This window comes from Peromyscus leucopus, chromosome 22 (assembly GCF_004664715.2).
Source record: "Peromyscus leucopus breed LL Stock chromosome 22, UCI_PerLeu_2.1, whole genome shotgun sequence".
NCBI classification, from domain to species: Eukaryota; Metazoa; Chordata; class Mammalia; order Rodentia; family Cricetidae; genus Peromyscus; species Peromyscus leucopus.
In genome coordinates this window covers 17,299,643-17,323,516 of record NC_051081.1, presented here as the reverse complement: position 1 = coordinate 17,323,516, position 23,874 = coordinate 17,299,643, and the positions used below count along the sequence as shown (strand labels likewise).

The 23,874-nt window shown below is 44.9% G+C and overlaps 2 protein-coding genes across 5 annotated transcripts in view; one reads left to right on the top strand and one right to left on the bottom strand.

Annotated features, from left to right (window-relative positions):
- Positions 1 to 1,731: 1,731 nt before the first annotated feature.
- Positions 1,732 to 19,236, top strand: Msh6 (mutS homolog 6). Its single transcript, XM_028892987.2, has 10 exons — positions 1,732 to 2,095; positions 6,951 to 7,150; positions 10,811 to 10,980; positions 12,372 to 14,922; positions 16,436 to 16,704; positions 17,129 to 17,246; positions 17,420 to 17,509; positions 18,536 to 18,690; positions 18,773 to 18,972; positions 19,080 to 19,236. Exons 1-10 carry the CDS (start codon positions 1,827 to 1,829, stop codon positions 19,159 to 19,161), a joined length of 4,104 nt encoding a protein of 1,367 aa, XP_028748820.1. The 5' UTR covers positions 1,732 to 1,826; the 3' UTR covers positions 19,162 to 19,236.
- A 442-nt stretch (positions 19,237 to 19,678) lies between these two features.
- The window catches only part of Fbxo11 (F-box protein 11), a 79,651-nt gene continuing 75,455 nt past the window's right edge, over positions 19,679 to 23,874 (bottom strand). For all 4 annotated transcript variants that reach the window (XM_028893008.2, XM_028892998.2, XM_028893012.1 and 1 more), the window contains exons 19-23: positions 22,519 to 22,629; positions 21,404 to 21,511; positions 21,130 to 21,238; positions 20,600 to 20,698; positions 19,679 to 20,522 (exon numbers count right to left, since the gene is read on the bottom strand). In XM_028893008.2, the coding sequence (XP_028748841.1) occupies positions 20,393 to 20,522; positions 20,600 to 20,698; positions 21,130 to 21,238; positions 21,404 to 21,511; positions 22,519 to 22,629 (557 nt within the window). In that variant the 3' untranslated portion in view covers positions 19,679 to 20,392. The remainder of the gene's footprint in view (positions 20,523 to 20,599; positions 20,699 to 21,129; positions 21,239 to 21,403; positions 21,512 to 22,518; positions 22,630 to 23,874) is intronic.

Genomic DNA, 23,874 nt, shown 5'->3' with positions numbered 1-23,874 from the left:
AGGAAAGGCGCAAAGCTACACAGAGAAACCCTGTCTCGAAAAACCAAAAAAAAAAAAAAAAAAAACAAACCAGAAAACCAAAAACCGTGTGCTTTGCTGGGCAGTAGTGGCACATGCCTTTGATTCCTGTACTCAGAAGGCAGAGGCAGGCAGCCTGGTCTACAGAGCAAGTTCGAGGTAGATTGGCTCAGAGCAAATCTCATTATTACCCCTTTGCCAACATGAAGCCATTGCTAGTTGGGGCTGATTCCATACTTAGAGCTGGATTAAGGGATCACAGGATCATTAGTCTCCCAATTTCTTTTTCTTTCCTTCCCTTTCTTCCTTCCTTCCTTCCTTCCTTCCTTCCTTCCTTCCTTCCTTCCTTCCTTCCTTCCTTCCTTCTCTCTCTCTCTCTCTCTCTCTCTCTCTCTCTCTCTCTCTCTCTGTCTCTGTCTCTCTCTCTTTCTTTCATTTTTGGTTTATTTTTTTGGGACAAGGTTTCTCTGTGTAACAAAGTCCTGGCTGTCCTTAAACTCACTTAGTAGACCAGGCTGGCCTTGAACTCACAGAGATCCACCAGCCTCTACCTCCTGGGTTGTTGGGATTACACCCAGCTCCAGTATCTTTCTTGACTTTGAATAGGAGCTTTTGTTTCCTAAAAGTCTCGTAACCAACCTGGCAGGAAGGAAGACCTTCTGAGGAGAGAAACTTAAACACCTTCCCTTTGTCTATCAGGCAATTGAAACAATGGATCCCAAGGAACTGGAATTTCCAGGTGGGGAGTGGGGACGGGAAGCCTGGTGTTAGCCGAGTAAGAACTTGTTTCCTGAAAGGAGATTTCACGTTTCTGAACCTTGTTGAATCACCTTGCAGGACAGATTGGAACAGAGACCAGGCTGGGCCTGACTACGACTTGCCAAGGACCGTTCTGGTACCCGTTGCCTTGTTTAAACCTAAACCTCATGTCAGTACCGCAAAGATGAATTTGGAGGGGGTCTCTGAACTTTTCTTCCTAATGTGGTCCCACTGAATAAATCTTTCTCTGATTTTTGTTATTGTCTCTTTTATTCAGTTATTGAGGATGGGTGAGCATGTTAGGGTTGTTAGGGCCCAGGTTTCGACTCTAAGCGTTACCTTAACATTCTCAGTTTCTAAAATCCAAAAAATTCTGCACACCTTTGCCAAATGGCTCTGATATAAGGCTGTGTGAACCTTAGCAGTCTACTTCATAGATTATGAGGCATAAACTAGTTGAAGCAATGAAGGAAAGTTTTGTGGATAGCTGGTTTGAAATACAAGAGCTTTGCACTTGGCATTCACGACTGCCACTGTGCACTCCGGCATGCTCTGCGCAGGCATGCACCGTCCAGGGGAAACGGTTAACAGTCAATCCCTGGGCTCCGATCCGTCCAACCGCAGCACCGCCCGCAGCGCCAGGTGTTTCCGGGGTAGGGTGTATGCGGCCTCCCGCAGGGTGAGTCCCGCCGCTCCAGCGTCGTAGGCCCAGGTCACCGCGCTCGCCACTTCCGTCCCAGCGGGTGGACTTGCCAAGGCGGCCACCGCAACCCCAACTTCCCGGGCCAGCGTTGCAAGGCCCGCCAGCCCCGGGGCTTGAGGGCGGGGCTGGCGGGGCGGCGAGACTCCGCCCACCGACGCCGGGGCACGTCCGAGGTGGGGCCCCGCCCAGCGCGCCGGCCGAGGTGCCTGCGGATTGGCTGGCGGGCTCCGGGTGCTCGGGCCGGACGCCCCTCCCCCCGGCTTTCCCGCCAGCAGCTGCCGCGCGGCGGAGGCTGGACCCGTGGGCGCTCCGAGTGGCGGAACGGTCGCGCTCGCCCTCCTCCACCATGTCGCGACAAAGCACCCTGTACAGCTTCTTCTCTAAGTCCCCGGCGCTCGGCGACGCCAAGAAGGCCGCGGCCGGGGCCTCATGCGAAGGCGGCGCCCCCGCCGCCCCCGCCGCCTCCTCCGGGGCCTGCGCTTCCCGCGGCGGGGATGCGGCCTGGAGCGAGGCTGCAGCTGAGTCCCGGCCCGCGGCGGTGTCCACCCCGTCGCCCGAGGCCAAGAACCTCAACGGACGGCCGCGGAGGTCGGCCTCGCCGGCCGTCCCCGCCAGGTAGCCGGCTTGGGGCTGAGGCGGCACGCGCGGAGCGGCCGGAAGGAGGGGGAGGCGGTGCAGCCAGGGCCAGGCCGGCGGCCGGAGGAGGGGCGGCTGGCCCGGGAGGAGCGCGACTGGTGCCCGGGACTTTCGGGGGACGCCGGAGGCGCGTTCCCACCTTGGGGGTGGGGTGGGTCCGGAGGCTCCGGCGTCCGAGTCGCCGTCTCTCCCTCTCCCCCATCCCCCCCATCCCCCAGCTTTGGCCGGGGTGGGGAGCCCCGCGGGCGGAGGTGTGTCTGAGGGGGCGGGGCAGGGAGCACATCCCCGGAGGAGTGTACCTCCCCGGGAAGACATTGCCAGGAAACTTGGGGTGGCAGGTGGAAGTTTGTCTCAGCTGGCCGAGGTGTTCCCGTTCGGGACGACGCAGCTTTTAAACGCAGGTTTCCACCCGAGGGGAGGTTGCGGAAGGGTTTTCGGAGTTCGTGGGCCTTGGAAGTAGTGGGGAGTAGCGCCCTGGGCAAGAACATTGGCTGGGGAAGTCTGCCTGGGGGTTGTCGTAGCTCTTTCTGAATTTGCCTTGTCTTTTTTTTTTTTCTTTTTGGTTTTTCAAGACAGGGTTTCTCTGTGTCGCTCTGGAGCCTGTCCTGGAACTCGCTCTGTAGACCAGGCTGGCCTCGAACTCACAGAGATCCACCTGCCTCTGCCTCCCAAGTGCTGGGGCCTGGCTGGCTGTCTTTGTAGGGGCAATTAGAGACATTTTTTGGGAAGCTCACTTTTACTGTTTTAAACGCACAGTGTAATGGTGGCTTGTTAAGCCAGTGATGGCATGGAGACTCAAGAAAAAAAATCAGATCAAGTCGCTAGCCAGTGGTTCTTTGCAGCGATTTCTGATGCTCTGTGCTCAAGGTGTCTACAGGAATTGTTGAATTTTTCAAAGTTTAATTGTGGAGGCAGTCTCTTTGATACGTGGTGGTGTTTTGTGGTACTGGGCCTGGAGCGTAGGACTCTGCATGCTGTATGTACCAATGAGCTTCCACGGCAAGCCGCAGTTGTGTGTTCAAATTATCAGAAAAGGCCACTTGAGTAGTCTAGGATTGGAGGTTATATATAACTCAGAGCGCTTGCTGTAGTGTGTTTAAGGTCCTGGCTAGGTCAGATCTCAAAGCCTGCTAAAGAAACATCTGCCGGGCGGTGGTGGTGGCGCATGACTTAACTTTAATCCTAGCACTTGGGAGGCAGAGGCAGGCTGATCGAGGCCAGCCTGGTCTACAGATTGAGATCCAGGACAGGCTCCAAAGCTACACAGAGAAACCCTGTCTCGAAAACAAAACAAAACAAGCTAGCATCTGGTGAGGAATGCATATTTACTTGGTTGTGAATTGATTTTGTGGCATCCAAAATAAAGGGTTGCATTTACTTTACTGTAAGTTACTTTATGTATTTTAATGTGTCCTGAGTAAAAAACTGATTCCAAAGTAGAAGATGGGTTTTTTGTTTGTTTGTTTTTTTTTTTTTTTTGCTTTGGAGGAGGAAGCAGAGGCTGTGGTTCAAGCTAGGCTTTTTCAGCTCTCTAAACAGACTAAAAGGACTCAGAGCTAGCCAGATTTGAGTGGTTTCTGGTTCTGGAAGAGAACCTGCGAACTGGAAAAATGGAAGGGAGTCAGAGGACAACTTGCAGGAGAATGTAACGGTCCAGTCACTGGGCTGACAGGTCCAGAGACATTTGGGCTTGGGAGTGTGGGATGGGAGCTGAAAGTAACTGAGCTGTTGGCTGTGAAGATTTCCTTTTGTGCTGATTCTTGTTTGCTGGTTCTTTGTCAGCTGTGTGTGATGCAAATGGGTTCTTCCTTTCTGTGTTGTCCTTTCAGCTCTGGCCCTCTTTTTTGTCTTGAGACACTCTGTTCACAGAGTAGCCTTGTCTGTCCAGGAACTAAACTCCCTACCTATGTAGACCAGGCTGGTGTTGAACTCAGAGATCCGCTTGCCTCAGCATCCTGAGTGCTGGGATTAAAGGCATTTGCCATGCTTGGCTCAGGGTATAATGCCAATTTTGCCTATCTTTTTTCCACTTTAAATTTTTTTTTTTAAAATTTTTAGTTATCTTAATTGAAATGTAGCATTTCCCCTCTTTGCTCCCTCCAATCCCAATTTTTAAATTATAATTTAACTTGAAAGCATTTTTAATCATGTATATGTTGTTGGGTCTGGGGTCATGAAATAATGGGGGACAGACCACCAAAGTCTGTTAAACCAGAAGCAAACTTTATTCCAGAAAAAAACTGGGGGGGCGGGGAATCACCATGGGGCACAAAAGCTTATCAGTTAGCTGAGACCACAGCCAGTGTTTGGGATTCTGAGGCTGTGGCAATGGAGGCAGGTTCTGGCCCCCTTTTTATAGTTGTTAAGAGGGGAAAGCATCAAGCATGGGGTGCACGCTAGGAGTCATGTAGAAACATCTATTAAAAGTTAACTTTGGTCCAGGCAGTTGTTGGCTATAAGGGGTAAGGGGGTTAAAAGTTAACCCCTGGCTGTTGAGCTTTTTTTTAGGTTTACAATATTTCTATATCCCTGGACCCTTCAGTGCAGGTGCCCATGGAAGCCAGAGGCATTAATTAGATAACCGGAAGCTGGAGTGAAAAGGTGGTTGTGAGCTGCCCAGTGTGGGTGCTGAGAATAGTACTTAATGTCCTTTTAACTAACGGGAAAACAAAGTTTAAAAAAAAAAAAAGATTATATAGAACTTGGCTTTCCAGCTGTGATATGATAGGCTTTGTGGTTTAGTGGTCAAATGCCTGAGTGAAGGGAAGGTGTGCTAGGACTGAAAGCCAGCCCCTACTTGTTCCTGTAGATGGCTTAGTGTTGAGGGCTAGGCTTTTCCCTGAGGCCATGATATATGGAGAGGGAACTTACTAGTTCCTTGTTTAGAACCTGGTGCCTGCTTGGCAAGGTCAGTAATAGCCTGGGGACAGGGCTTTGGGGGAAGTTTCAGGCTCTTGGAAACACCCCACCCCCACCCCCACCCTGGCCACCAAGGACTATGGTGTTCAGTCCCCAAGCAGCTGGGTGCACAGAGAGATCTCCTGTATTCCTTCTTACAACATTGTGTGATTAGCTTCCTGCTGACTTTGTCCCATTCCCCCTCCAAGCTGTAGATTAGATGCTATACTTAATACATTTGTTTGGCATAAGGCATAGCTTATGCAAGACCTCCTGACCCCAATTTTCCTGTCTTTATTTTTTGATCCCCTGGTTCTTCCTTTTGGAAATGTGTCACTGAAGAAAGACTTGCTGGGCCAGGTCAGGTTAGAAAACAGTTATTTAACTGTTTGAATTGTACAGGTACAGCTTCTTAATGATGACCATGTAGTGAGCCTGAGGTGATATACATAAACTTGTACTGGTCACTGTAATGGTGGCACACACCTTTAATCCCAGCACTCAGAAGGCAGAGGCAGGCAGATCTCTTGAGTTCAAGGCCAGTCTGGTCTACAGAGTGAGTTCTAGAACAGCTAGAGCTACACAGAGAAACCCTGTTTGAAAACAAACAAACAAGAAATTGAGAGCCAGTTCTTAAAGGTAGAGAGATGTCAGCCTTATATGCTGGGATTACAGGCATGTGCCGTCATGCCTGGTTGGGGATATTAATGTTTTTTAAGAAACAATGCTTCATGATTGGGTCTAAGTCAGTTGACTTCAACTGAATACTCTGGAAATGTCTAAAGTATTCTTAGTGTAGTAGTATGCTTATTTAAATATTGTAGGTGCTGAGAACTTTTACAAGGGCCTAGAGAATATTGCTGTTTAATGCACTCCCAATTTTCTGAGAAACCACCACACTGATTTCCACAGTGGTTGTACAAGTTTGCACTCCCACCAACAGTGGTGGAGTGTTCCCTTTGTTCCTTATCCTCTCCAGTATAGACTGTCATTAGTGGTTTTGATCATAGCCATTCTGACAGGTGTAAGGTGGTATCTCAGGGTTGTTTTGGCCTAATCAAGTTTTGTGAAGGATGAACCTTTGGGAAAAAAAAATCCTATAGGCATGTGTATTCTCTCTCTCTCTCTCTGGTCTTTTGAGACAGGGTGCTTTTGAGACAGCCTTGTTGTCCTGGAACTAGTGCTATAGACCAGGCTGGCCTCAAACTACGAGAGAGAGCCTGCCTCTCTCTGCCTCCCGAGTGCTGGGATTAAAGGTGTGGGCCACCGCAGATGGCCATAGGCCCATGTTGACTAGACTAGTTTGGTAAGGTGAAACGGCTTTTGGGATTTTGAGAGTACATAGGATCCTAGCTGGAGCAATTCCAGGCTAAATTTAATGAATTAGATGATAATATAATTTGCAAGCTCATAATCATTATGTCTTCAGGTCTTGTGGATTACGTCTATCTGGTGCACTGAATTGCAGGATAGGTATGACTTTTATGACTGACAGGATACTGTCTGAATTTTGCTATTATTTTAAAGCCTGAGAAAGAGTTGCTTATCTAGTACTAGTTTATTATTGTCTTCTTAAATAAACATTGTATTAGCTTGCTTACTTTATAAAAGTTACTTGGACCTTCTGACTTGCCAGAAGTTTCTAAAGGAGTCTTTTTCTTTCTTTCTTTCTTTTTTTTTCTTTCAAGACAGGGTTTCTCTGTGTAGCTTTGGTGCCTGTCCTGGAACTCACTTGGTAGCCCAGGCTGGACTGGAACTCACAGAGATCCGCTTGCCTCTGCCTTCCGAGTGCTGGGATTAAAGGCGTGTGCCACCACTGCCAGGCTCTAAAGGAGTCTTAATGAGAGCTTCCTTAAAATTGTTTATTTGTGGGTAATAGTCTTTGAAGTAAGATAGCCAAATATTAACCGAATTTTATATTTCTTTTTGGCAACAGTTCTTGTGACTTCTCACCAGGTGATTTGGTTTGGGCTAAGATGGAAGGTTACCCCTGGTGGCCTTGCCTGGTTTATGATCACCCCTTTGATGGAACATTCATCCGGAAGAAAGGGAAAACGGTCCGTGTTCATGTACAGTTTTTTGATGACAGCCCAACAAGGGGCTGGGTTAACAAAAGGCTGTTGAAGCCATATACAGGTAAGAGATACAGGGTGAGTGGGAAAGGAGAGACTGATTCTCTGTTCCACAGGGAGTGCGTGAGAGAGAGAGAGAGAGCACATGCCTCTCTTCAGCAAATTGCAGAAATAGCAGTTGTAAGGTTTCTGACATGATAGAGACAGGATGCAGCTGGTCTTAGATTTTTATTTTTGTCTTTTGACTGCTTACAGTAATTAAAGCCCTTCAAGGAAAATTTGTCTCTCTCTTTTTTTTTTATTTTTTGAGACAGGGTTTCTCTGTGTAGCTCTGCGCCTTTCCTGGAACTCACTCTGTAGCCCAGGCTGGCCTTGAACTTACAGAGATCCACCTGGCTCTGCCAAGTGCTGGGAGACCAGGCTGGCCTTGAACTCACAGAGATCCGCCTGCCTCTGCCTTCCGAGTGCTGGGATTAAAGGCGTGCGCCACCACCACCTGGCGAAAATTTGTCTCTTGATGGGAGTTAGTTAATGGAACTATGGAATAGACATGAGAAGGGTAGAAAGTTAGGTTAGTTCTATTTTGAAGGAATAAGTAGGTGATGTAAGCAGGATGATAGCATGGATCGGTGACATTCTGAGCGACAGAGATGCACACCACCCGGCCTCCGGGACGACAATCTGCGAGTGTATTTGAGTTGTGTTTCACACCAGAACTCTTCACAAACCCAGCTTTATGTGTGCAGACGCCAGCAGTTCTGCACAACGGTGTAATTGCGGGGTGCAGTACACTGTACATGGCCTGTGAGCAAGTCCACGTTCTGTATTCTCAGGCACCCACCCCAGGCCAGCACATTAAACTCTTCAGGGTGCGATACAACAGGGCCAGCCAGCTTCCCACAACTCTTGTGAAGAACTAAACCTTTTGGCTAGTGTGCTTGTCCTGCAAAAGGTAGCTTTACTGAAAAACACACTGTCAGAATGGAAAGAACCAGGAAGTTGATCCTACTCTTCTGCTTACCTGCTGCATAATCTTGGTGAATGATACTGTTACTCATATATAAAATGACTTCTCATGGCATCAGATGATAAATGAGTTCTTTAGGATTATTATTATTATTATTATTATTATTATTGACTTTTTGAGATAGGGTTTATCTGATGTAACAGCCCTGTCCTGGAATTCACTCTGTAGACCAGGCTGGCCTCTAACTCACAGAGATCCTCCTGCCTCTGGCTCCTGAGTGCTGAGATTAAAGGTGTGCACCACCACAGCCCTGTTCTTGAGGATTTTTATCTTTTAAAACTGCCTGGGCAAAATAAGAGATCAGGAAATGTTGTCATTGTGTAAATGAAATGCTGTGTCTTGGTCTTTAACATTTTATCCTTTGTTCTTTTAATTCCCATTTGTTGGGCTAAGGGTGTATTTGGTGTTTGGAGCTCTTGCCCAGAATGTGCACAGGTTTTTCCTCCAGTGTTGGGAAAACTAGCCCTGGCTGTCCTGGACATTGTCACGTTGACAAGGCTGGCCTCAAACTCACACAGATCCGCTTGCCTCTGCTTCCATTTCATAGTACTGATAAAGGGGTTCAGCTCTTCTCACTTTGACAACTGAATTTAGGTTCCAGCTCTCCGAGAAGGACAAACAGGTGTCTCTCCCAACAAAGGGCCATTTATCTACAAGTCCTCACATTCAGGGTCGAGAGAGAGAACAAACAGCGAGGGTCTAAGTCAGCGTCTCGGCATCTCAAGGACAAACCCAGCAGTCCCTTCTGAGTCACGGCCAAGCTTGTGCAGATGTGTCCAGAAATGATAGGACCAAACCTCGGCCAGTTAACGTATACTAGTGTAACTGCTGCCTGCTTAACCAGTTATGTATGACCCGGAAACTCGCCTTAGCTCTCGGTAGTCGCCATTTTGTGCAGGTGTCGACCCTCGCATGCTGGAATACTAAACACTCTTTGTTCTTGCTCACCATGTGAGTCTGGGCTCTTCAGCATTTTCTCAGACAGACTCACACTGAGATTTAGGGAGTAGTAGGTAGGGCCTTTTTTAGTTCCGAGACTAAATTGTACAGGCTACCTTCAGCTAGCCTAGGCTGGCTTTTAATTTTTTTTTTTTTTGGTTTTGAGACAAGGTGTCTTCATGTAGCCCTGGCTATTCTGGAACTTACTATGTAGACCAGTCTGGACTGGGATCTGCCTGTCTCTGCTTCCCTGTGCTAAGATTAAAGGTGTGTGCCACCACAGTCTGGTTGCTTTGAATTTGGATTCCTCCCCCTTCAGTTTCTCTTTGAGTTGGGATTACAATCCTACCACTAAGTTAGGTTCCAGCAAGCACCTAGTTTCCTTAAGTTAAAAAAAAAAAAAAAGTTGAAATGCTTGTTTTTGGTTTTTTTGAGACAGGGTTTCTCCGTGTAGTTTTTGGTGCCTGTCCTGGATCTATCTCTGTAGAACAGGCTGGCCTCGAACTCACAGAGATCCACCTGGCCCTGCCCCTCCCCCCCCCCAGTGCTGGGATTAAAGGCGTGTGCCACCACCGCCCGGCGAAATGCTTGTTTTAATACGCTAGCCAAGAGCATGGAGGGAGAGGCCTTTTTTGTTGACATTCTGTATTGTAGTTAGTTACTGGATCAAGTGTTGTGAGGTATGGTGTGTCGTCAAGCTACACTGGCACTTTTAAGTTTAGACCCCCGCACAGCTGATAACTCTTGTTGCAGGTTATAGCTTGCTCTTTAGGGAAAGGGGAAAGGTGTGCCTTCAGTTTGTCTTAGAGGTCCATAAAAGTGGTTAGTTCCACCGAAGTTTAGGTAGTCCTATTTCCATGTGCAGACAGAAGGTAAGAGAATGCTTTGGATCTGTTTCACTTAGACATTTGGCTTTCTTTTCCAATCATGGTTATATTTCAGCAGAACAGTTCAGACACACTTCTGTTTCTAGAAGTGACTGTCTTAGAAAAGTAATTTTAACATTACATTTGTGATGCTAAGTTTTTGTTGGATAGAAGTGTTCTCACTTAAGATAATGATGCAAAACAAGTTCTAGGGATTGAACCCAGGGTTTATGATAGGCCAGTATCCAATCATTGCATTCCATTTCCAGGAAACAGATTTTAAATGAAGAGTTTTATTTTAAAGCAGAGGTCTTTGAATGTTGCATTTTGGTGTTATTCAGAGGGAAAAACCATGTAACTGGTAGGCCCCTTGTTAAAGAAATGCAGTGTGGTTCTATTTTCCTAAAGCCTAGGCCGGCACCAGCTCTGTAGCTGAACATGGATTGAGCTCCTGACTGCCGTCTGCCTCCCAAGTGCTAGAGATTACATTTAGTATTGCCGCTTCTGGTTTACATGGTGCTGGCCTCATACATGCTAGGCAAGCACTCTAACAGTTGAGTTAATTCAGCCTGGTTATCAAGTTACTTATTGAAGTAAATCTGAAATCACATTTGTATCTGTTTCACTTTGAGGTTTGTCATACCTTGGCCCGTGATTCTGAGACATTAGGAGAGTGACCTGGATGATTGGACAGGGCAAATTCAAAGAAGTAAAATTGGTGACTCCAGTTTCATTGCTACCTTTCCCTGAAAATTCCTTCCTATAAGCTTTTGATCCATGTATATGAAAAAATGGGGCATGAAAAATTATAGCTGATTGTAACCATTCTTGTTCATGTTGTAATTTGGCCAACTCTCCACCTACCATGTTCTTATTGTAAATATATTTCTAGGTTCAAAGTCCAAGGAAGCCCAAAAGGGAGGTCATTTCTACAGTTCAAAGTCTGAAATACTCAGAGCAATGCAGCGTGCAGATGAAGCCTTAAGTAAAGACAAGATTAAGAGGCTTGAGTTGGCAGTGTGTGATGAGCCTTCAGAGCCAGAAGAGGAGGAAGAGACAGAGGTCAGGCTTCAGTTCTCTTTAAGGGGTGATGGGGAAAATGATATGTGATGAAAGATAACAAAAAATAATAAGCCAGGCGGTGGTGGTGCACGCCTTTAATCCCAGCACTTGGGAGGCAGAGGCAGGTGGATCTCCAGGCTGGCCTGGTCTACAGAGTGAGTTCCAGGACAGACAGGGCTACACCGAGAAACCCCATCTCAAAAAGAAAAAGAAATTTTATGTGTATGTCCAGTGCTTATGCATGCATGCATACATCTGTACTTCCCTAGATTGGAAGTTATGTTAGCTTATTTAGAATTTCAACAGTTTCTTCCTCTTTTTTTGAGACAGTCTTTGTAGCTGAAACTAGCCTCAAGCTCAGAATCTTCTGACTTCCTGCTTTCCAAATATTGGGATTACAGGCTGTTATATGTGTTGTCTCCCAGTCCTGGGGATTGACCCCAGGGCCTCCTACCTTGTGCTCTTCCACTTAGCCCACCCACCTCCTTCAGAGAAAAAAGCTATTTGTATTTGAGACAGGCTGGCCTAGAACTCCTGGTTCAACCTCACAAGAAATTGGATTACAGACCTGTGGTATCAGGTTCAGTTTATGTTTAAAGTTAGGCTAAACTGAAATAGCTTTAAGAAAGAACACTTTCTCAGGGTGTATGGCATTGCAGCATACGCACAGCAGTATTGCTTTGGGTTCTTTGAGACAGGCTCTTGTGTATTCTAGGCTGGCTTTGAATTCACATGTAGCGGGTCCACCTCCCAAGTGCTGGAATTACAGTGTACGCCAACATTCCTGGTGTATGGTTTGTTGGGGTCAAACCCGGGAGTCTGCACATTAGTGGACTGAGCTACATCCTGCCCCAGTGTGGGGCATTTACCCACCACCCCCACAGTTCCCCAGAGTTTTCTTGAGTGCAATCAGCAGGAAATATTAGATAGAAGGATTTATAGCAGAGAATCTTGCGGAGATAAACAGAAAATAAAGGATAGCCTCGAGAGGGCCTGGAACCTATTCCAACGGGCCCCAACTGTCTCTGGCCCAGGGTTTTTACAGAGACGCCAAGGGGTGGAGCAAAAGACCTCCTCCCCCAGCACAGCCAAGTGCAGACCATCTCAGACACCTGCACTCAGGCCCATGGTCCTGATCATCCTCTATTCGGACCTGCTGGGTGAAGCCACGAGGAACCCGAGAACGGGCTCCCAACACCCCAGGCTGGCTTCGCTACTCCAGTAATCTGTGCCTCAGCCTCCCAAGTGCTGGGGTTATGAGCCTGAGTCACAGCATCTGGGTTCTACTCAAGTATTTTCCAGATTTTTTGTTTTTTAATTTTTTATGTATTTGTGGTGCCAGAGATTGAATTTAGGGCCTTGTTTTATTTAAATTTTTTTCTCTTTGGCAGGTGTACACAGCTTCTGTATCTGATAAGAGTGAAGAGGATAACCATCCAAATGAAAGCGAAGAAGAAGTACAGCCTAAGGGGCAGGGGCCTAGGCGAAGCAGCCGGCAAGTGAAAAAGCGCAGGGTCATATCGGATTCCGAGAGTGACATCGGGGGCTCCGACGTGGAATTCAAGCCAGACACTAAGCAGGATGGAAGCAGCGACGAAATGAGCAGTGGGGCTGGAGACAGTGATAGCGAAGGCCTGGGCACCACCACCAAAGGTGCTCCAAAGCGGAAGAGGACAGTGGCCGGTCACAGTGCATTGAAAAGGAAGAGTTCAAAGAAGGAACCTCCCTCAGCCACCAAACGAGCAACTCGAATTTTGTCAGAAACCAAGAGTACCTTGAGTGCTTTCTCTGCCTCTCCAAATTCTGAATCCCAAACCCACGTCAGTGGGGGAGATGACAGTAGTGGACCCACTGTCTGGTACCATGAGACTTTAGAGTGGCTTAAGCCAGAAAAGAGAAGAGATGAGCACAGGAGACGGCCCGATCACCCCGATTTTAATCCTTGCACACTGTATGTGCCTGAAGATTTCCTTAATACTTGTACTCCAGGGATGAGGAAGTGGTGGCAGATTAAGTCTCAGAACTTTGATCTTGTCATCTTTTATAAGGTGGGCAAGTTTTACGAATTGTATCACATGGATGCTGTCATTGGAGTCAACGAGCTGGGGCTGGTCTTCATGAAGGGCAACTGGGCCCATTCTGGTTTTCCGGAGATTGCCTTCGGCCGGTTTTCAGACTCCCTGGTGCAGAAGGGTTATAAAGTAGCCCGCGTGGAACAGACTGAGACTCCAGAGATGATGGAGGCACGGTGCCGGAAGATGGCACACGTGTCCAAGTTTGACAGAGTGGTGAAGAGAGAGGTGTGTAGGATCATCACCAAGGGCACACAGACGTATGGCGTGCTGGAAGGTGAGCCCTCTGAGAACCACAGTAGGTATCTTCTTAGCCTTAAAGAGAAAGAGGAGGATTCTTCCGGTCACACCCGTGTATATGGTGTGTGCTTCGTGGACACTTCCCTGGGCAAGTTTTTCCTGGGTCAGTTTTTGGATGATCGCCATTGTTCGAGATTTAGGACTCTTGTGGCACACTATCCTCCAGTACAGATTTTGTTTGAGAAAGGAAACCTCTCAACAGAAACCAAAACAGTCCTGAAGGGTTCATTGTCCTCTTGTCTTCAGGAAGGTCTGATACCAGGTTCCCAATTTTGGGATGCCACTAAGACACTGAGAACACTCCTTGAAGACGGCTATTTCACTGGGAAGGTAGGCGAAGACCGCAGTGCAGGGACAGTACTGCCCCCGGTACTTAAGAGTATGACCTCCGAGTCGGACTCCCTCGGGCTGACCCCAGGAGAGAAGAGTGAATTGGCCCTCTCTGCTCTAGGTGGCTGTGTTTTTTACCTCAAAAAATGCCTGATCGATCAGGAGCTTCTGTCAATGGCCAATTTTGAAAACTATTTTCCCTTGGATTCTGACATGGTCACCACGGTAAGACCTGGTGCTCTCTTTACTAGTGCCAATCAGCGAATGGTGCTAGATGCAGTGACGTTGAACAACTTGGAGATTTTCCTGAATGGGACCAATGGTTCTACTGAAGGGACTTTGCTCGAGAGGCTTGACACTTGCCATACTCCCTTTGGCAAGCGGCTCCTAAAACAATGGCTTTGTGCCCCCCTCTGCAGCCCTGGTGCCATCAGTGATCGCTTAGATGCTGTGGAAGACCTGATGGCTCTGCCTGACAAAATCACTGAAGTTGCAGACCTCCTAAAGAAGCTACCAGATCTTGAGAGGCTCCTGAGTAAGATCCATAATATTGGCTCTCCTCTAAGGAACCAAAACCACCCAGACAGCAGGGCTATAATGTATGAAGAAACCACATACAGCAAAAAAAAGATCATTGATTTTCTTTCTGCTCTAGAAGGATTCAAAGTAATAAGTAAGATTATAGGGCTTATGGAGGATGTCGCTGATGATTTTAAGTCCAAAACCCTTAAGCAGGTTGTTACTCCACAGACAAAGAGCCCAGAAGGCCGCTTTCCTGATCTGACTGAAGAACTGGACCGATGGTATACTGCTTTTGACCACGAGAAGGCTCGAAAGACTGGACTCATTACTCCAAAGGCAGGGTTTGACTCTGATTATGACCAAGCGCTTGCTGACATACGAGAGAATGAACAGGGCCTCCTGGAGTACTTAGAAAAACAGCGTAGTCGGATTGGCTGCAGGACCATAGTCTACTGGGGAATTGGTAGGAACCGTTACCAGTTGGAGATTCCAGACAGTTTTACTACCCGTAACTTACCAGAAGAATATGAGTTGAAATCTACTAGAAAGGGCTGTAAACGATACTGGACCAAAACAATTGAGAAGAAATTAGCTAATCTTATAAATGCTGAAGAACGTAGGGACACATCTTTGAAGGACTGCATGAGGCGGCTATTCTATAACTTTGATAAAAATTACAAGGACTGGCAGTCTGCTGTAGAGTGCATTGCAGTGTTGGGTAAGGCTTTAAACAACCCTGTTCCCCAGGCTTTGATTGATAAGTCTTTGTGTCAGCTATACATCTCTAAACATGGGTGTGTGTATTGACATGTATGCATACATGCTTGTTTTGGATCAAACTGCTATATATATTGCACAAGGTAATTTAAATAACTGAAACTTGGTTTTTAGCCATATGACATTTTTTTCTCCATTCTTAGAATAGTTGTATTGTTGAAGAAAGATTTTTTTCCAGATTTTTAAAAATTGGTAGTATGTCATTTCTTTTTTTGTTTGAGACAGAATCTCTAGCCCAAGCTTTCCTTGAACTCCTGGCAATCCTCCTGTCTCAGCTCCCCACCTGCTAGGATTACTTAGAGGAGTAAGCCACTATTCCCTCGCTTTTATAATTTAATTTGCTATGCTAGGGATCAAACCTAGAGCCTTGTGCATGCTGGGCAAACACTGCCCCGGGCCAATTCTTGAGCCCAAATCGCTGTTGTAATTGAGGTTTTATTTTTGTTGTTTTTTTAAAAAGCAGAGAGAGTGTAAATTTGGTTTTATTCTTCTCGGTTCTTCCTTCTGCATTTCCTTGAATCAAATTTGAATGGAAATCATTTGGGGGGCAGAGTACTGAGGATGAGTCTAGGCTTTGTGATCTGTTGTTACCTCCAGCTCTTCCACAATATCTCTGCCTTGATTTGTATGCTTATAATTTGGTAATCTTTAAATATCAGGGCTAGGGTATCTGGAACCATTTGACCATCAGTTTTTGTAAAATACAGAAACCAAAATTTGTTGTAGGTTCCTCCCCACCTTAGTTTTGCTGGTGTGGGGGATTGAACCTAGCTACTCAACTGAGATTGTAACACAGAACCCTCCTGAACACAGTTATCAAATGGACTTTCTCAGCAGAGGTACTCTTCTAAGTTGGTCCATTTGTCTGGCTCTCCGGCTGTTCCTATCACCTCAGGCACATCGTGTATTTCTGTAGTATATAAGTACTCTACACCCATGGAGACGTGGAGGAGAGAACTGCTGAAATGGAGACCTATCTCTCCTGTTACTGACATGTTATAATGAAGACATGGAAAACACCCACGCCAATAACGTGTCTTCAGAAACAGCATTTGTTCTGAGACAGGCTCTCATTGTGTGGCCTTGGCTGGCCTGGAGCTCACAGAGATACCTGCCTTGGCTTTCCAGTTGCTGGGATTAAAGGTTTTCGCTACCATGCCTGGCACTAAGAGCATTTTAGATAGAACAAAATGGAACATGCCGCCTTTACTTAGTACAATACTTTTGTATGTGTGTTGGGGGTTGGGCATGTAACAGTTCTGTGGAGATAAGAGGACAGCTTAGTGAGAATTAGCTCTCTCTTTCCACCTTTGGGCTGCTGGGCCATCTTGCTGCCTATTTTTAAAAAGACATTTTATAAAAGCTGAAACAAGTACTATGTAGGTAGTGGGTATGACAGTATACCCAGCAAGAAATTAACAAAATGATGCTTTACTTTTGTATTCTTTTGACAGATGTCTTACTGTGCCTGGCTAACTATAGTCAAGGAGGTGATGGTCCTATGTGTCGACCAGTAATTGTGTTACCAAGAGAAGACACACACCCTTTCCTAGAGCTTAAAGGGTCAAGGCATCCCTGCATTACAAAGACCTTTTTTGGAGATGATTTTATTCCTAATGACATTCTAATAGGCTGTGAGGAAGAAGCGGAAGAAAATGGCAAAGCCTATTGTGTGCTTGTTACTGGACCAAATATGGGGGGCAAATCTACACTCATAAGACAGGTAATTTATCCTTCACGCTCTACTGATTGGACAGTAATTGTAAGGGAGGGGCAGGTATACCCTAGTCCATTTTCCAGATAGCACAAAGCCACATAAAAACTCCTTGTATAATTAACTAGTTGTCCTCTTAGCTAATGTTGAGCTAGTAACGCTCTGTGGTAGAAAACATGATTACACGTGTGAGAAGACCCTGGCTGTGATTCTTGTGACTGGTAAAGGCAGGGGTTATGTATCCAGGGTTGGTTCTAGGCATTCGTAGTTTTAGTGCTAAGGAGCTTCCTGTTGATCCTGCCCTTTAGATGCAGTATGTCCGTTAGGTGTTACTCAGATGGAGTTCCAGATTCCTATGTAAGGGTTCTTGAGTCGCATGTGGACAGGTTCTTTGAATACCAGTCCTAACATCCCTTTCCTCCCACACTCACAGGCTGGTCTGTTGGCTGTGATGGCCCAGATGGGTTGTTATGTACCTGCTGAAGTGTGTCGGCTCACACCAGTAGACAGGGTGTTTACTAGACTTGGGGCCTCAGATCGGATAATGTCAGGTGAGTCGCTCTTTCTCCTCCACCCCTAAGGCTTTTACAGTTCAGCTGGCAGGAATAAAGACATCTGCCTCCCAACTTGGCATTATATAAAACTCAAAACTTTTTACAAATTTTGTAGTTTCACCTCTTGCTTGTCAATCTGCTGTTAACACAATCCTGTTTCCTTTTTTTAGGTGAAAGTACGTTTTTTGTTGAGTTGAGCGAAACCGCTAGCATACTTAGGCATGCAACAGCACATTCTTTGGTGCTTGTGGATGAATTAGGTAAGAAGCAGTTTTTGTTGGAATGCCATCTTAAAAACACTAGAAGTAGTTCTTTCCAGAACTACTGAAGGCTATGTAAAGAATGCCCTTAGAATGGAACATCCATTTCCCGTCAGCTACTGTGACATATTTTTGTCCCTTCTGGCGGTACTGGGACTGAACCTGGGTCTCCTGGGCAGGAGCTGTACGCCGAGGTACATTCCCCACCTCCCTTCTTTGCATTCGTGTGCATCAGTTAAGAACATGTATTGCTCTTACACAGGACAGGAATTCAATCCTAGTACCCATATCAGGCAGCTCACAGTTGCATGTTTATTCCAGTTCCTGGTTAAAATAATTAAGTCTGAGTTCATGTATGCCTGCACCATGTGCATGCAAGTGCCCAAAAGAACCGTGTATAGATTTTCAAGACAGGGTTTCTCTGTGTAGCCCTGGCTGTCCTGGAACTCACTCTGTAGATCAGGCTGGCCTTGAACTCAGATTTACCTGCCTCTGCCTCCCAAGTGCTGCGATTAAAGGTGTGTGCCACTACACTAGAGTGGTCCTCTTAAATGCCGAGCATCTTAAAACTTGTTACATCATTTATGTGTGTGTGTGGGGGGGGAGACGTGTTCCGTGGCCATACATGTGGAGGTCAGAAGACAACCAAGTAAGTTGTCCTGTTCTACGTACAAGTGGTACCCAGAGGTCATGAGGCTTAGTGGCAAATGCCTACTGGTAATTTGACTGCCTCACTAAGTTGTCCACGTTGGCCTCTGGGTCAAGCCTGTCTGTGTGAGAGCTTTAAATTTTTTAACCTTGCTAAAATGAAATTACCTGTTTATTATAACTTGGGAAATTTTGTGGCTTGTATCAGTCAGCTCTCTTTCCCTGTACTAGGGACTTGCTGCATGGGACCACTGAGTTACTGATTTTACTCATTTGAGATGGTGTTCCCTTTTTCTATACCACACAGGTTAAACGTCTGCATTCCCTCCGTGTTTATCACTGTGATATCTCTTAACGTAGCACATTTCACTTTCACAGGAAGAGGTACTGCAACTTTTGATGGGACAGCGATAGCCAATGCAGTTGTTAAAGAACTTGCTGAAACAATAAAGTGTCGAACATTGTTCTCCACACACTATCATTCATTAGTAGAAGACTATTCTAAAAATGTTTCTGTGCGCCTAGGACACATGGTATGTGGAATCAGTCAGGCATTCTCCTATTGGCAGTAAGTAAATAGTAGAGCTGTAATAAAAGAGTTTCTCTTTCTTAAAGGCTTGCATGGTAGAAAATGAATGTGAGGATCCCAGCCAGGAGACTATTACCTTCCTCTATAAGTTCATTGAGGGAGCTTGTCCCAAGAGTTACGGCTTTAACGCAGCAAGGCTTGCAAATCTTCCGGAGGAAGTTATTCAAAAGGGACACAGAAAAGCAAGAGAATTTGAGAAGATGAATCAATCATTACGACTATTTCGGTAAGTATTTGGAGTATCATTTTCCTATTCCTAAATAGCTGACTCTATTTAAATAGAGTTGGCAGGCTGGTAACAGAGACAAATAATTCTTTTTTTTCTTTTTGAAGGGAAGTTTGTATGGCTAGTGAAAGGCCGACTGTAGATGCTGAAGCCATCCATAGGCTGCTGGCTTTGATTGAGGAATTGTAGACTACATTGGACTTTGACAAAGGTGGTAGATTCAGACAACATTATGATCTAATAAACTTTATTTTTTAAAAATGACCATTTTTCCATTTTCTTTCTAGGAAATTAAACCCTTTTAATTCTCATCTACCTTCTACATAATGGTTATTGAATACTCCACAATATATTAAGTCTAGATGTTATGGTACATGCATACACTTTCAGGCTGTTTATACCCACTGTCACCAATACACATAAATGGGGGGAGGGAGCTATGAAACTGTATAGGGCTGTATATATACTGGTCTCAGCTTAGGCAGGAAATTGCTTTAATTTCCAGCCATTTTGTCTAAACTGTTCAAATAAAAACTATGAACAGAATTCAAATACAGGCCTGTTTTGAAGAGACTTTCTAAAGTGAACTTTAAAACATAGTAGTTTTTACCTTTCACAAAACTGAGATACAAGAATACTTTTGCTTTACAGTGCATCCCTTCCTAGGAAGTCTCATTAAAACACTCACTTTTTTCTAGGGGTGGTTTTTTTTCTTTTTGAATGCTGCACAGGAGAGGGAAGGAAATAATAGTCTTAACTTTTCTTAAAGGATACCAGAAACATTGCTGGATATAATTTAAGATTAGTGTTTTCTCTTTCATAGAAAGAACGTACATACTGGGACATGAGTACAGTTACAGCAAGTCTAGGTGTGCTAACAAAACAGGGCACATTCAAGTACAATAAGATTTTGCTTGAAATTAAAAACAAACTACATGAGATTAAAGCATTAAAATCATATTCTCAGTCTGAATACATGTTAAAAAAAATCAATGCAGAAGTGCTAGCTCACATTTTTACCATATTACAAAAGCAATTGGTACCCATGTCCATAAAGGCAGCAACAAAGCTGCTTGTCTAGTGAAGATGACTGCTGCAAATCGGACTGCATTCAATGCTAGTTGTAAAAACACCAGCTTTTTCACAAGTTGGTATCTGTACAAAATTGCAGCTTATTGTCTTCACTTCTGTCCCTTCAAAAGTCTTTACACAGTAATGCTAAAACACCCAGCTTTGAGATCCTGAGTCAATATATTGCCACTGTCTTTTTGGTAGCTTGAGCTTCATAGTGTCAACTGACCTTGTGTATCCATTTTCATTACAGTCTCTTTCTGTAGCATGGGCAAGTATTTTAACTCTTCCAAAAAATGTTTTAAGTTAAGATGTTAGAATGGCAGGACTTTTCTCTTAGGGAAAGAATTCAGTTGTGCTGCAACGTGTTCGATTCTATAGGGGGAGCAGAGTCATATAATGTGTCTGTATCATGTGTAGGCTCACCAGCTAAGGTACAAGGATTGGACAGTGTTCCAGCACCACAGTCACAGAAAAACCTAAAGCAAATGAAAATCCAAAAATTAGCAAGTGAAGGGAAGTAACTGGGCAATATAACAACAAGTATACTACATACCTATCATGTCTAATAAATTCTACATCATGTCCCTGATGGCACTTCTTAATGCAGTTCACACATATGGCATTTCGATCTGTGGTGTTACAAGTATGACATCTAAAAATCAAAACATTGTGTTATTGAACCTGTCAGCAATTTAAAACAGTGCATTATAGTACTCTATGGCCTTTAACTGAAATTTTGTGGCTGGCTAAGTCTAGACAGAAAGGAAACTAGAGTATGTGTGTCTTCTTAGGAAAATGGAACCACTTGTGTTGTAGATAACACAGTGATAATGTTACTTTTTTTCAAAACAAAATAGGCCAGGCCATGCCTTTAGTCCCAGTACATGAGAAGCAGAGGCAGGTGGATGTCTATAACTTCAAGGCCAGCCTGGTCTATAACGTACAATTTTAAATGTATCAGTTAATATAGTAGTGCATCCCCCTCCCCCCAGTACTTATAGTCTGATTCTACAACAGAACCAAATATATCAGGCAGTATCGTTGACTTCCACTTTTCTGTACTCAAGCAATTTAGACATGTACCTGTAGAAGTCATGCATGGGATAGCTGGTATAACTTGATATTTTATATAAACATTGTCCTCTACTAACAGCCTTTTCTATGGCATCTTGATTGTTCATTATTTTGTTATCTGTAAAAACAAAAGGTATTTTCAACAGCTAGCCAAGGATACAATTATATATAAGAAACTAAGAACAGAAATAGGTTTTCCTTAGAATAAGCCAAACTTGCTAACTTGGAAAGTGACTTCCGACTGCAAATTTTAGAGTACTTAAAAAAAAACATTTCAACATACCTTTCATTGTCACATTAACACCAGATGCTAAAAATAAGCCTCCAAATCGGTTGTTAAAAATCTGATTGCCTTCTAGCGTTGCAGTTGCATGATTCGTAATTTCAATACCTGAAGCGAAATTCACAAACAAGTAGATGCAGCATCACTTTAGGCTGTTTGCTTGTTTTGATGTTTGAGACAGGGCTTCTCTGTGTACCCTTGGCTGTCTTGAAACTCGCTTTGTAGCCCAGGCTGACTTCAAACTCATTGAGATCCGCCTGCCTCTGCCTCCTGAGTGCTGGAATTAAAGGCGTGCTCCACCACTGCCCAGCTACTTTATACTGTTCTTAAAAGAATCTCCAAATTGGAAAGGAAGTAAGCTGGTACTTTTACATTAGTTTGCTTACTATCTAAAGAACAAATTGCAAATGATCTAGTCAGACAGGAAAAGTAAACTGGGGGAATACTGTTACAAGAGAAAGGGCTTAAGAGCTTGTAAAAACTTACCAGAAAGTGGAATAAAGGATGGAGCTAATAAAGGGGAGAGTACCCAGAAGTGTGCCGAAATAGTTTTCACATTGAAAAAGAAAGCTGTTAAGTGGTTTCTTTCTTTTTTCCAAGACAGGGTTTCTCTGTGTAGCTTTGTGCCTTTCCTGAAACTCACTCTGTAGCCCAGGCTGGCCTTGAACTTACAGAGATCCACCTGGCTCTGCCAAGTGCTGGGATTAAAGGCGTGTGCTGCTGCCACCGCCGCCGCCGCCACACTAAATGGTTATTTTAAGTAAAGTAACCATTTTTCCCCTTGTAAACACTTAGGAGTCAAAAGACTTCTAAAAGTTTATCTGTAAATTCCCAATCTGCCTACAAATTTATTCCAGTTAATGTTCAAACATTACAGAGTAGTTCCTTGAAACCAGGCGGTGGTGGCACATGTCTCTAATGGGTGCAGATCTCTTGAATTTGAGGGCAGCATAGTCTACAGAGTTCCATGACAGCCAGGGTTGCAGAGAAAGGTTGGCCTCCAGTAGAGGGAGCCAGAACTTGAATAGGTTCTCCCCCAGTCAAACGAAACACTCTCCAAGAGAACCTCATGGTTACAGGCTGTAAACAAGTCACAGGTGATAGAGAACACAAACCTGCAGCAAATCCGTCAAATATCCTGTTTTTCCTTAAGACCGGGTGACTGTTAGTGCTGATAAGAACACCTGCTTGAGCATTCCTGAAAATATCATTTTCCTCAAGGAGACCTATAATTAAAACACTTAGATTAAAGCTAATGCATACAGCGGACACTGTTGAAGCAGGCTCTCACTATGTGGCCCACGGCTGGCCTGAGTTCCACCACACCCGGAGCACACATGGGCCAGCTCGGCTAGCACCTCGTGGTATCTGGCTGTCTCCTGTTTCTTAATAACTACATTATAAATTAGCCCCCTTTCAGCTCCAAAGAAAGTAATCTGTAGAGTTCTGATCATTTTTATCATTTTCTGCTCATAAAACTCATTTTGGAGTGGTTTGAAATTACCTTGCATTTGCAGTCTTAAGAGTACTCCTGTCTGACTACTGTGCATTTGTGAACTCTGGCTTCATGTTATTCCTGGAATGCCTTGCACTCTTCCATATTGTCACTTCCTCTGTGAGGTTTTCACACCTTACACCAGCTGTGAAAGTGTGCCAAGGAATCAAGACTTCAATCCTTCAAGTACTTCTATCACTAGCTATGAGTGGGTGAATTACTTTCTTGGTAAAGTCTACTAGTAGGTAACAGCTATTACACAGACAACCTGTTTTTAGTTGAAGAGATGGCTCTGGTTAAGAACGCTAGCTGCTTTTCCAGAGGACTTGGGTTTGATCCCCAGCACCACATGGTGGCTTATAACCACTTGTAACTCCGGTTTCAGGGGATCCAAAGGCCTCTTCTGGCCTCTATAGATTATCAGGCTTGCAATCGGTGTGCAGACTTACATATTTAACAATAAAAAAAAAAAACCTGTCTTTTTTTTTTGGCGGGGGGGCTTGTGCTTGCTAGGCAAGCACTCTACCACTGAGCTAAATCCCCAACCCCACTGTTTTTTGATGCAGTAAATAATATACACTGGTGTTTCTGTGTTTCCAGAAAGACATTTGACCTCTAGTATTTCTAGGCATTGCATTGTATCTCATTGCAATGTTCTCTCATCTTCCCCTGCAATGTTAAGGACCCCATCTACAATTGAACGTCAGCCCCAGCATATTCCCACCTATTCTAGTTTGCCTGCATGGTTGTCTGTGTACCATGTTCAAGCCTGGTGCTAACAGAGGCCTAAAGGGGACATTAAGATTCCCTGTGACTGGAGTTAACAGAGACTGCGAGCCACCATGTAGATGCTGGGACTTGAACCCAGGTCTTCTGCAGGAACAGGTAGTATAAATCACTGAAACATCTCTCCTGTCCCATTCCTACCCTTTTAGACATGCAGCCCTTGTAACTTTTGTTGATGGATTCATAACTT

Bases quoted from the DNA above. Each gene is read 5' to 3' on its own strand.
- Msh6 (XM_028892987.2), top strand. From the start codon at position 1,827: ATGTCGCGACAAAGCACCCTGTACAGCTTCTTCTCTAAGTCCCCGGCG. The intron at 7,151-10,810 runs GTAAGAGATACA...ATATATTTCTAG, and splicing joins GCTGTTGAAGCCATATACAG to GTTCAAAGTCCAAGGAAGCC. The intron at 14,923-16,435 runs GTAAGGCTTTAA...TTCTTTTGACAG, and splicing joins AGAGTGCATTGCAGTGTTGG to ATGTCTTACTGTGCCTGGCT.